Raw genomic sequence first — 13,635 nt, 5'->3', positions numbered from 1 at the left:
ATCCTAAGGAAAGCTCATTGTAGGACTGGCTCTAGTGGCTGTAGTTCTGCACCAAAGCTGAATTTCGGGAAAGAGACTTCAGATACAGTATTAGGGGACCACTAAGGTCTATATAAAAGAGACTTCAGATACAGTATTAGGGGACCACTAAGGTCTATATAAAAGAGACTTCAGATACAGTATTAGGGGACCACTAAGGTCTATATAAAAGAGACTTCAGATACAGTATTAGGGGACCACTAAGGTCTATATAAAAGAGACTTCAGATACAGTATTAGGGGACCACTAAGGCCTATATAAAAGAGACTTCAGATACAGTATTAGGGGACCACTAAGGTCTATATAAAAGAGACTTCAGATACAGTATTAGGAGACCACTAAGTTCTATATAAAAGCATCCAAAGAGCACCATGTCATGGGACATTTAAAAACTTTATAATACAGTGATATACCTTGCCCGCTGGTGACCCCAAAAGCCCTCCCAATGAAAATGCGTGGTGATCTGCCTTACTAAGTGTCTGGAAAGGTGCTCTCTCTGGGTGTCGTATTCCTTGCAATGAATTAGAACATGCTCAGCAGTTTCTGGCTGATGACAGTATACACAGTTTCCATTAGAATAGTTGCCTATCTTATGTTATGAATAGTTAAGACCTGTATGTCCAATTCTGAGACGAGTAATGATACTTTCTTCCCTACGTTTAAATCCCACCTTCCTCCCATCACCAACACCACTTTGTATACCGTAAAGATGTCTTCCTGTTTCACTAATGTCCCAACACCCCTGCCATGTTGTTTGTGCATATGTCCTGATGAATGATTTGACTTCCGCTTTGCTCATTGGGACCTGTAGGTCTACATCTGTAATCTTAAGTGCTTGTTTGGCCAGAATATCCACCTTCTCATTTCCCTCCACACACACACACACACACACACACACACACACACATATATATATATAACACACACACACACACACATATATATACACACACACACACACACACACACACACACACACACACACACACATATATATATATATACACACACACACACACACACACACACACACACACACACACACACACACACGTGTGTGTGTGTGTGTGTATATGTATGTGTGTATATATATGTGTGTGTGTGTGTGTGTGTGTGTATGTATGTATGTATGTATGTGTATAGGGTTGGGCATCATTTGGATTTCAACGATTCTGATTCCAATTCCGATTCTTCTGTGCTCCAAGGCTGCAACACAACAAGCACCTGGCTGCTACGGAAACCAAAACTTGCATGTTAAATTTTATATATATATATATATTGTGTGTGTGTGTGTATATGTGTGTATATGTGTATATGTATGTATATATAAAAACGAGTACTCAATAGCTGGATGACACACTCATGTTGACAAAATGTTAATTTGAAATTTCAATCAGTGACCGATGTGTAATCAGCCTTTAATTTCAGACTGGTCTGTGATTTCCACTAAACATTCAAACCAATACAAAATGAAGGCCTATCTAACCAAACAGCCTGGTATGTTGAAGAAATCCGTACCATTAGATTCCCTGTGTTTCTGCAGGACAGCCACCTGTGTGCTGTTCCCTTGTTCAACCATGTTCACTCCGTAACATTGGTCTGCAGTTTAGTCCCTCCTCCTTCACTCAATGATACCCCCGCCCCCACGCAGTGGTGCAGAGATCTGCAGTGGCTTGGCACTGACATACTACTGTAACTTGTGGGGGAGAAACAGGGGAATACTGTGGTCCACATACTACATGTAGCGTGTTGTCTCTAAATGCACCACGCACCAAGATGCATCACATTGGTATAGACACAGATTCAAGGTCAACGATTATTATTGCACTTATTTTATAGGCCTTTTAAATTTGAAGGCATTTCGATATGTCGCAGTTAGGGAAAGTACAGGTGTAAATAATAAAATGAATGGGCTGCAACGATTGCTATCGAGGCATCTGCAGATTATTTTCTCAATTCATCCTTTGGTTTATAAATTGTCAGAATGTAGAGATAAATGGCCATTAAAATGTCCCACAGTCCTAGGTGGCATCTTCAGATTAGGGCTATGATTATTTTCATAGTCGATTGTTTTCTCGGTTAATTTACTGACTGGCTAGTAGTCCTTACCTAGGTACTGTCAGGGCACGCCCTCATACTCTGCTTCAGACTGGCTAGTAGTCCTTACCTAGGTACTGAGCATGTGCGACTCCCAACAAAGATGTTACAGCAGTGAGATGTTACACTCTGTAGCTAAAACAGAGAGCTTAACACACAGGGTGAAAAGAAGAGCTGCAGCAATGTGCAGTACAACAAATATATGGTGTTTTTTGAAAATTAAACCATGTAAACCTATTCTGATATAACCTCTTAATACAATTAAGAACCAGAAAATGAGCATAATATGGGCACTTTAAACCCTGTTTTTCCTCCTGTGCAGCTTTGATGTTGACTGCCATGGAACAGTCTTTAACATATTGAGAAGTTGAGCATATTGTTGATGTTATATTTGTAATATATAAAAGACTGTTAAATATCAGTTGAGGATAATGTGATCTGTTGTTCCTTGACACCTCCTATAGTATTACTAGTATTTCATTGTAATGTAGTGAAGGGGTCGCAATTTCACTCATTTAGGGCGGATGTCCGTTGCTTGGGCTTCCTTTGTGTTGGCGTTCTAACCTCCGGTGGGTTTCTGAGGACTATGGTTAACTGCTCCTCAGATCTCTGCAGGGTAAATCCAGACAGCTAGCTAGACTATCTGTCCAATCTGAGTTTTCTCTCGCACGACTAAAACTACTTTTAAACGTACACATATTCCACCAAAACAAGTTCCTTCCTGAGGCTATTTAGCAGCGGCACTTTTGCTTTTCTCCAGTGCTTAGCACCGCCCAAGATGATTGTGATTGGTTTAAAGAAATACCAATAATCCAGAGCACGTTTTCCTCCCATCCCTGAATGCTATGTGGACTAACCAGACCCTCCTCCAGCGCGCTGTGGAGAAGGGTCTGGCAAAGTGAGACTAGCCAGTTGGTGACCCCTGCTCTAGGCTGTAGGTTTTACCTTTGCTCGTGGTGACTTTTCAGTCTGTAAAAAGCAATGCCACCCACTAAAGAAGTTTCCTTTCTGTTTATTTTTCTGTTCCAGATCTTGAATGAGTAGCGGAGACAGTAAAACACAACCATGCAGACCATCAAGTGTGTTGTAGTGGGGGACGGAGCTGTGGGTAAAACCTGCCTGCTCATCTCCTACACCACAAACAAGTTTCCTTCTGAATATGTACCTACGGTAAGCGCATGGATGACTGTTAGAGTGATTGACAGAACTGCAACTTATGTAAATGTAAACATGGTCTATCTTTTATTCATATTTAAGAATGGTATTGGAGTTTGGATAACTAAATACTAAATCAGTATTCATTCTCAATGGGATGTTAAGTTTGGAATGTGACAGATTTTGGTTTTGATACACCCTGTGAACCAAGTAATTACACTCTTAATAGCCTAATCACAGGCTCTGTTGTTGTACATGTAGACTAAATTCAGAAAACCTGGGCAGTGGTTAATCAACATCAGTCGTTAAGTCAGCCCAGCTTTTGGAGTTAGCATCACTGATAATTGTGAACATATACAAAAAGTCGAGTTTGAAGAACCTCCCAGTTAAATCTATCAAGCTACTGAACTCAAATAGTGAATCTTAGCACAGCAGAGCAGGACTGCAATAAATACATGAGCACTTTAGTTAGTTTAATACAGTATTTTCTCCGCTGTACTTGAGAAGTAACAAACCATGGTTGACCTCTTGCTGTGTGATCAGAACTCCTTTTTGAACGCAGCTATCTAAAACAGTTTGAGCTGTATCAGCTAGACCCTGATGCATGAAGATGGTCAGTTTAGAAGTTATTTAATGTCAACATTTATTTTTTTATATAAACACCATATCTGTCCTAGTCTAGTGGTAATACAATGTACACATAATTCACTATTGAGCAAAGCAGCTAACTGTTGGTTTTGGTCTGTGTTGCAGGTGTTTGATAATTATGCAGTAACTGTAATGATTGGAGGCGAGCCCTACACTCTGGGCTTGTTTGATACAGCAGGTATGTCTTTCCTATTCCAACCTACACTTCTCTACTTTGTTCATTCACGTTATCCATTTTAATGTAACTATTGCCCATTAAGCCATTGTCACTATATACACTTTGCAATGTGAAGTGTTGCAATGATGTTTAATGGAAACATTTTGAGCTGTCTTTAGTTTCCAACTTTTGTCAACGTGTGGTGTTGAGATGGCAGTGTTGGTGCTGTGCCTCATTCTGCCCGTTTGGTTCATTGTATCAGTGCTGGTAACACGATGGCCTGAATGTGCGAGATAAACGTGTCTGTATGTGGTTTGTCCAGGTCAGGAAGACTACGACAGGTTACGACCTCTGAGTTATCCCCAGACAGATGTCTTCCTCGTCTGTTTCTCCGTCGTGTCCCCCTCCTCCTTTGAAAACGTCAAAGAAAAGGCAAGTCAATCTCTTCCTTTTTATTTTCTTACCACTGGTCGTTTTCCCAATCCGTTGTGAAATATGGATGCTACTCAGAATTATTAAATCCTCCCTCAACAATAAAATAGATGTTTTAACATATTAACCACAGTTTGACATTTGAGTCAGTGTAAGATAAAACAAGCTAGTTAGCTTTCGGTCCCCATTCTAATATAAGTGAGTATCCACTGCTGTACTCTCAAGTCTGAGCACCTTTTCATTTTCTGTAAGATGAATCAACTGTTTTGTGAGGATACAACAGCTACGGCTCTCTTATACCCTCGCCATGGACATGATCAAAACTTCATGATAGTTGTTGAATGCTAACCAAATAAATCATTTCAAATTTGACTGTGCCATACAGTACTACAAACCAGTTTAGCATAAAATATGGTTGTAAGATGTTGCAGCTGTCCACAAAGGCACATGAAAGAGAACTGTAGTTTCTAAACATTTCTGAAAGACTCTTTATGTTATATTTGCGATGGATCAGAACTCTACTGACAGCTGATCAAACTTGAGTTAGTGTTGAGAAAACCACACCATGAAAACCCAAAGTAGGGCTGTACCGAATACCAGTTTTTGATCTTCGAAGCTTCGGTGCTTTTCAACAGCCAATATTTGAAGCTTCGGTGGCGGCCGCAGCGGCGGGGGAAACAAACATTTCCAAACCGCACCTGAAGGCAGCTATTTATCACGGTAAAAGAGACAAGCGACATGAAGCAACTGCTTTGTTGTTGCAGGACACAGTCCCCTGTTATTACAGTAGGCTACGTTTTTACTGTTCTTCATTAACTGCCGTAGCCTAAGTCGCGTTATTTTCCATGAAAATTAAGTGCACATTTTTATCACTTGCAAATGTCGGATAAAAGCAGCTTGTTCTACTTACAGAACTCAGGTGATTTCTCAAGCTTGATGTGCTGTTGTGGTAGGCCAGTTTCAAATTGCATATTTGACACTCTGCCTTTGTCTTGTCCTCACTTACTTTAAAGTTCTCCCACACAGATGAAGTCTTCAGCATTTTTGTCTTTTCGCTGAATCGTGACGGTAATGACGTTCAACTTATGGGCGTTTTAACTGGGGCATGTGATGTGACGTCCCAGTAAAATTTCAAAGTCTCCTATATTTCGCAGTAGATTAATTTAGATTGATAATAACGGGTAAAAAGGATAATACATTTTGTTTCTATTATTTTATTTTCCAAAATGTCAAAGCAAAGCAGCCTAACCCAAAATACAAGCTCAGGCATGCACTTCTGTCCATGCAAACTGCGCTGTTCTGCGCTCTAGCCAGAGAATACTCCCGTTACAGGAACACTTCAGTAGTCCAAGAAGAAGAAAATATATTTATTAAGTATAATGAGGTTGGGTTGTCCATCCTATTAAAATGGCTAGGCTATATAAGACAATTGTAAAAGAGAGTATTATATTTCGAACATATTCAAGCGCAAATGAGAACTGTTTGGAGGGGGATGCCAGGTTGTGCAAAATAAACCCCCAAAAAACGAATATTCGAATGTCAAATTTTCAAATCGAATACCAACCCACCGAACGAATATTCGAATATTCGGGTCCAGCCCTATCCCAATGTTAAATGCTTGTGATGCAGTGTGTCGACCAATGTGTAATCCTGTGTTTGTGTATCCAGTGGGTTCCAGAGATCACCCACCACTGTCCAAAGACACCCTTCCTGCTAGTTGGGACTCAGATTGACTTGCGGGATGACCCTTCCACTATAGAGAAGCTGGCCAAGAACAAGCAAAAGCCCATCACTCCGGAGACAGCCGAGAAGCTGGCGAGAGATCTCAAGGCTGTGAAATATGTCGAGTGCTCAGCCCTCACGCAGGTAATGTATATGAATATATATATATATACACACACACACACACACACACACACACACACACACACACACACACACACACACACACACACACACACACACACACACATGCTGTATACACTCTTGAACACACATGATTCACAACTCAATGACAAGAACTAAGAGAACGGAGGAAAGAGGAACATGTCCATATTCCCCCTGGCCTGTGCACGCTATGGTTGATGAGTTTTGTTTTGCATGCCAGTTTGGTTTCGGTGACTGTTCTTACTGTTTAATTATAAATCCTCAGAAGGGTTTCATATGGCTTAAAAACCTTGCTTCAGACCACCGTGCATCCTGGTTACTGTAAGCTGTCTTCCTTTAGTGCTGGTGCTGGTATGTGGAGTCTCGTAGGGTTTCTTGTAAGCAGGGTCAGTCCATGTGTTCCTCCAAACACAAAAGTCCAGTGAGAGTGACACTAATTCGGTCTTTTTTTTTTAAACCTTTTTCCTGGGAGTCCCAGTGCCACGTGGCCCTTGTCCTGGGATTCGCTTTCTTCACGCAGAGTAAAACATGCTAGTAGTGTCTACAATTTCAGAATGGACACACTGCAGCTCTGAAAGACACAGACTTTGATTAGCAAATGGAGATGCTAAGATATCGGTAACTTGACGTCTAAATAGCTTCAATTTTCTTTGCGAGCTAGATGTCTTCTAACGTGAAAACGCTGCTGTTTGTAAAGTTAAAGAGATAACTTGTGTATTTTGGGAGAGGACCTATGGTTGTGCAGGCAAACCTTTTAATGAGACTTCAGGGCTCGAAATACCATGTGCACATGCACGGTAGTGCGCGTAAATGTGAGCTGTGCACGTAACTGTTTTGGGCTGCCAACTGTCACGCGTTGACTGTGAGCCTCACGCAGTTGATACTTTTCACATGTCCATTTTCTCATGCAATAGAAAAGAAAAATCTATAACTGATAATGTTGCAGCGCGAATCAGCAATCATTCCTCACTTTTTTATATACTAAGTAATAAATGTTAGCAAAGAAGTCACAATTTGATAAAACAGTTTCCATAACAGTTTTTGCTGAGAAGTACAATGGATTTCTGCTGACCTTATTCCTGACTATGACCATATACAATTTTAAAGTAGTTTCAGTGCACATTACTGTACAGGGAAAGTCAGCTCACATGATATTGTAACAAATTGAAAGTGTCCTCATGTCCACATAATTTAAATAAATGAATGTTTTCCTTCAGAGGTTTGCTGACATTCTGAATATAATCTTGTTCAGGATGACCATGTGAAATCTCAAGACCTTTTACTGTACAGATTTTGAGAAACTTAAAGTGCATGTTAGCTCAATATACATAAAAATAAAATAAAAAAGTCCTTATATTTAAACTCTCATAAAATCTTTGGAGGTTTGCTGAAATGTTGAATGTAATCCTGTTCAGATGACTCTGACCATGTAAAACGGTTTTGACCGTGGCAGAAGTGCAGAGAATAAAGGACAAATACACCAGATGGTGCAGTAAAAATCTTATGGTGAAGATAAAACCTTTTTAGTCAGTGTAATTTTAAAAGTTACATGCGCCAGTTCAAAAGTATTCAAGCCCTGGAATTGTAAAGGCCAGTATGTAGATCAAACTAATGAAATGCTATTAGTGAGACCAAAAGTAGGCAGTTTGTATGTCTTTTTTTAAAACTCAACATTAGATTTAATATCGTGGTACTCAGTGGTTCAGTCGAGTCCTGAGTACTCCTGAGTACTCCTGAGTACTACCAGTATTGGCAGTGGTGCGTTGCTGTTAGAAGCTCGAGGAGCGCAGGCCGAGGGAACGTGAGTCATGAGAGAACAGACTCAGCCAGACAACAATAGTGTTGATGAAGTTAACGTGGAGCCCCCACCTCTCTGCTCTGCCCCTTCCTTCCTCCTCCCCCTCTCTCCCTGGCACAACTGTTGCATCGCTGCTGATGTCATTTCCTGTTTCCTCTCGGGGATCTCTGTCCACAGCCCCCTGCACCCTCACTTCTGTCATCTTTGTGCCATGCATCTCGTCCTGTAACTCTCACCTTCTCTTTGTATTTTGCACAAATACGTTCCTCCTTGTTGTGCCATGTTCCTCTTCCCCTCCTCTCCTCTCTATCTCTTTCTGTGTTTGCTGTGCTAACTGTGCTGTTCTCTTTTCCTTCTCCTGTCGTAGCGAGGGCTGAAGAATGTATTTGACGAAGCTATCCTAGCTGCCCTAGAGCCACCTGAGACGCAGAGAAAGAGGAAATGCTGTATATTTTAAACGCTGCTGTTTAACACTGCATTCATTCATTCATTCATTCATTCATTAACCTCATTCATCTCTCTCCTTCCCCCTCTCTCTGGATCTACATGTGCTGCTTTTAAAATCTAGACCAATCTCACTAACCCATCCATCAGTTGGCTTCTGATCTAACTCCAGACCACTACTCTGTAGACCCAGCCTACTACTCTGTAGACTCAGACCACTACTCTGTAGACTCAGACCACTACTCTGTAGACCCAGCCTACTACTCTGTAGACTCAGACCACTACTCTGTAGACTCAGACCACTACTCTGTAGACCCAGCCTACTACTGTGTAGACCCAGCCTACTACTCTGTAGACTCAGACCACTACTCTGTAGACCCAGCCTACTACTCTGTAGACTCAGACCACTACTCTGTAGACCCAGCCTACTACTCTGTAGACTCAGACCACTACTCTGTAGACCCAGCCTACTACTCTGTAGACTCAGACCACTACTCTGTAGACTCAGACCACTACTCTGTAGACCCAGCCTACTACTCTGTAGACTCAGACCACTACTCTGTAGACCCAGCCTACTACTCTGTAGACTCAGACCAATACTCTGTAGACCCAGCCTACTACTCTGTAGACTCAGACCAATACTCTGTAGACCCAGACCACTACTCTGTAGACCCAGACCACTACTCTGTAGACCCAGACTACTACTCTGTAGACCCAGACCACTACTCTGTAGACCCAGACCACTACTCTGTAGACCCAGACTACTACTCTGTAGACCCAGACCACTACTCTGTAGACCCAGACCACTACTCTGTAGACCCAGACGTCACATCTTACTCCTGGGGTGTTAACGTACGTCACATCTTACTCCTGGGGTGTTAACGTACGTCACATCTTACTCCTGGGGTGTTAACGTCACATCTTACTCCTGGGGTGTTAACGTCCGTCACATCTTACTCCTGGGGTGTTAACGTACGTCACATCTTACTCCTGGGGTGTTAACGTACGTCACATCTTACTCCTGGGGTGGTAACGTACGTCACATCTTACTCCTGGGGTGGTAACGTACGTCACATCTTACTCCTGGGGGGGTACTTCCCAACTGTATTTTTCCTAGTTCCCTACTTTGGGCCAGAGCTTAGTACCGCGGCCCCCGGCCAACAGTGCAGGACCTAATGGTTGTAGTCGGTCTCTCCCTCGGTTCTGTAGTGGTTGGTGTGAGACAGTGGAGCGGTCTCACAGAGGACGCAGGACCTAATTGTTGTAGTCGGTCTCTCCCTCTGTCCTGTAGTGGTTGATGTGAGGAGGGTTTGGACCAAAGGAAGGGCGGGGGCTTCACATTGCTCCACACTAAACAGAGCTTCCATTTCTAATGCTAATGTATTTTTGTACTACTGTTGATGTTTGATTAAACAGAACTTGGAGTCTGACTATGGTTACAAGTAAGGCTTTTAAGTACTCGAGTCATATGTAGGGAGTGTTTGGCCATTTTGACAACATAACCACTGAATAGAGTCTTTCCTGTTTGGTACCTTAATGGTACGGTCATATTGATCTGGTGTAAAGCTCAGCTACACTTGATGTTTCTTAAATTTGTAATTTTCTGAAAAATGCTTTCTTGTTGACTTATTTGGCCCAACTTTCTCTATATATGACACTTGTGCCATTACTTGGTGAATATCCTGCTGTCTTGGAAGTCCAGATACTAACAAAAAAAGAAGCTTATAATTGTGTAAAATGACCTGTGAAATCAATTAATAAAGGACAAATGAACTTGCTCTCCTCTCTGGCTTGCTTCTTTTTCCAGTGCTTTGTTGGAAGTTAGGGTTAGTCAACTGAGCTAAGCAGCGCTGAGGGGCTTACTGGTTCACGGTCAGAGCAGCTCTGGTTACTTCAAATGACCAAGCACACGGTGGAAGCAGCTCTGCTCAGGGCCACATACAAAGAGACAAGAAACATACGTACCTCCGAGGCTGAGAGGAGACCTAGTTATTATTTGAAATATTTTGAATCTGGATGTCTTGTTGTAGTCAGCAGTTCTTATGTGAAGAGCAGAGCCAATGAAGTAAAAGAATAAAAAGAAACCGGCAGTGTGGAATGAAAATGCTCACATACTATTTTAGTTGTGTGGTAGTCGGGTCCCTTTTTCCTCCGCTTTTCTTGTTTGACCTTCGTTTGGTTTCGGCTGTCACAGGTCACCTGCACACAAACCCACTTAACACATGATCTGGCTCACACAACTAAGCACATTTCTAAGAAAACAGAAAGTTCTCTTGAGTTGTTTGTCACAGATCTGATTTGATCTTCTTGAAATCATTTACATGTTAAATATATTATTTATATTATACTCTCACATCACTGTTTCTTAAGACACTCCACTTAATGATGTTCAATGCTGCTTTTGTTTTCACCCAGTCATTTTCCCTGTTTAAGCTCTTATTGTTTCCCCTGTACCTTTTTATTTTTTTTATTGACCTGTGTGTTTGAGCCTGTGTGTGTTTGTGTTTACAGAAAGGCCTAAAGAATGTGTTTGATGAGGCGATATTGGCTGCATTGGAGCCCCCAGAGCCCAAGAAGAAACGCAAATGTGTGCTGCTATGAGAGGCTCCTACCTTTTCAAAGCACACACACATAACACATACATGAATCTTAAAAACATAAATATACACATATACACACACACACACACATGCAAAACGCACACACACACAAAACACACCCCCCTCCCCTGCCACCACACCCCTCTCCCTGGCTCTGCTGAGGTTGGTTGACAGCATTGCCCTCCACAGAGAAGACTAGAAAGAAAACAGCCTACACAGTTCCAGATAATTCTCTGCGATAAAAAGAAGCTTCACCCCTAAGTCTGCGTCTGGGGCAGAGAACCTAACCTGGCCAACAGGTTGCTGTGTGTTTTGGGCAGGGTGGCTTAACCTCGGACGGGGACCCACATACCAAGCTTACGTACAAGTAGAATTCATTCTGTCGAGCTTTTGATAGATGATTTTGATTCAGACAGTGTTGTGGCCTAATCAACTTTTAGACGCCCAGTCAATATAAAGGTTTCATGGATATATGTCCCAGCCCCTCCCAGCTGCCTGATTGGTGGCTGCTCATGCTGCTGGTCCCATCCCCTCTTGACGAGCACACTCGTCAGCCGATCCCTATGTTCTTTCTCGGCACTACCACAAGAAAATGCTAACAAAGTAGGGTTTTGTTTCTGTTTGCCAACACCCCTTTTCTCCTCAAACACATAAGTCTGAGATATTTCTTCCATGTTCCACATGGACGCGATCTTAACCACTAAGGAAACTGTGTAGGTCTGACAGAACTCGGTAATTCAGAGCAATACGGCTGAAAGTCCACACAGTGGAAACTTAATTAGTAGATATTGCCATCTAGCATCCTGTCCTCTTTAGTGTGGACTTCTCAGTCCATTTGGAGTGGGAATCACTTGAAGAGCTAAAGGCATCCAGAAGTTAAGGGTCCAGTAGTCGACCGAAAGGAATTGGCCTTTTAGATGCAGGGAACTTAAACAGTGTTAGCAGAACAAGCGTTGTGTTCTTTATGCGTGACCAAGGGGGGGTAAAGCAGGATACTGTTTTAACATTGTCATCGCCTTACAGTCAGAACGGGTACAGCAGAGACATCCGTGTAAAACCAGTCTCTGGAGATCCATACTCCATACGTCCAGACGATGACCAATGAACAGGAAGTTGCACCAGTCAGTGTCTGAGGCGTGTCTGAGGCGTGAAGGGCTGTCCGCTCTGCCGTACCCGTTCACGCTGTCTGGTGCTGCGTGTAGCTGAGCCTCGGTCTCTCTTCTAAATGATAGGGTTAACAGATGGAATTATAATGTAAGCTGGAGCACAATTTCGATGTAGGCTCCAGGTGTTTTTACCAAAATATTTTTTTTTTCTTCATTATTTCTGTTTGTGCTGTTTTTATTTTTTATTTTATATATATATAAATATATATATAAAAAAAGGTTACTTTCACTCCTTTTACAATTAGTGGTCGGAACTCATCTGAACTCTTACCTGCCAGTTTATTCCAAGAAAAGCTCTGATTGGTTAGTTGAATAAAACCCTCCAATGGCAGAGAGACTTTTTTTGTTTGGTAAAGCTCGTTTGTGATTGGTTGGTTCTTGTTTTTCTTTACTGGTGGCTTAGAGTTGGGTTGATCTCCAGCCCGAGTCAGTATAATTATTATTATTATTATTATTATTATTATAACCTGTTGTTTTGGTGCAAAACCAAATGCTCTGTCTAAAGTCTTTGTTCTTTGTATATGCATTCTTTTAAAAATATTAAACTTATACCTTAATTGCCTTTACCACTTTTCCCTTGCACTTTTTTTTTTTTTTATTGCAACTGGTGAACAATAGAAAAACATAACCACCCAACAGAACTGTGTTTGATTATCATGACCCTGAATCAATAAATCAATCTTTTAGTATAGCACCTTTACTCAGGTTAGTGTAATTAAAAGAGCTTTACAGAAGACTGACCCGCTGACAACTAGACCTTAAAAACCATAAAAAGACAAAACCATTTACAATTAGAGAAGTAATACAATAGATTTAGCAGGTATAATAAAGTAAATGTAGTAAGACAGTTAAATAAAAAAACAAAGCAAGAATTAAAAAGATGAAAATAAAATAGATTCAAACATAAGAGATTAAAACTAGAGATAGAAGTAATCATGATGTTATCTTATAATATTTTAATAGAGAAATCTTTTTTTTAAGATTATTTTTTGGGCATTTTAGGCCTTTATTTGTATAGGACAGCTGAAGAAATGAAAGGGGGGAGAGAGAGGGGGAATGACATGCAGCAAAGGGCTGGAGTCTAACCCGCGGCCGCTGCATCAAGGAGTAAACCTCTATATATGGGCGCCCGCTCTACCAACTGAGCTATCTGGGCGCCCAATAGAGAATTTTATTTTTTTATACTGCAACAGAACTGCTTCTCTACCAGAG

At 41.5% G+C, this 13,635-nt stretch overlaps 1 protein-coding gene across 2 annotated transcripts in view; it reads left to right on the top strand.

The window, feature by feature from the left end:
* Positions 1–12,989, top strand: part of cdc42 (cell division cycle 42) — a 19,284-nt gene extending 6,295 nt beyond the window's left edge. The window contains exons 2-6 of one of the 2 annotated variants that reach the window (XM_039797248.1): positions 3,166–3,306; positions 4,045–4,117; positions 4,419–4,528; positions 6,197–6,394; positions 11,169–12,989. In XM_039797248.1, the coding sequence (XP_039653182.1) occupies positions 3,202–3,306; positions 4,045–4,117; positions 4,419–4,528; positions 6,197–6,394; positions 11,169–11,258 (576 nt within the window). In that variant the 5' untranslated portion in view covers positions 3,166–3,201 and the 3' untranslated portion in view covers positions 11,259–12,989. Of the gene's footprint in view, positions 1–3,165; positions 3,307–4,044; positions 4,118–4,418; positions 4,529–6,196; positions 6,395–8,580; positions 10,436–11,168 lie in introns of those variants that run through there. The other variant, XM_039797249.1, reaches the window with a different exon arrangement.
* The last annotated feature ends 646 nt before the right edge of the window (positions 12,990–13,635 follow it).

Source organism: Perca fluviatilis, chromosome 4 (assembly GCF_010015445.1).
Source record: "Perca fluviatilis chromosome 4, GENO_Pfluv_1.0, whole genome shotgun sequence".
NCBI lineage: Eukaryota > Metazoa > Chordata > Actinopteri > Perciformes > Percidae > Perca > Perca fluviatilis.
The sequence above is the reverse complement of the archived record's forward strand: the minus strand, read 5'-3'. Positions and strand labels throughout refer to the sequence as shown.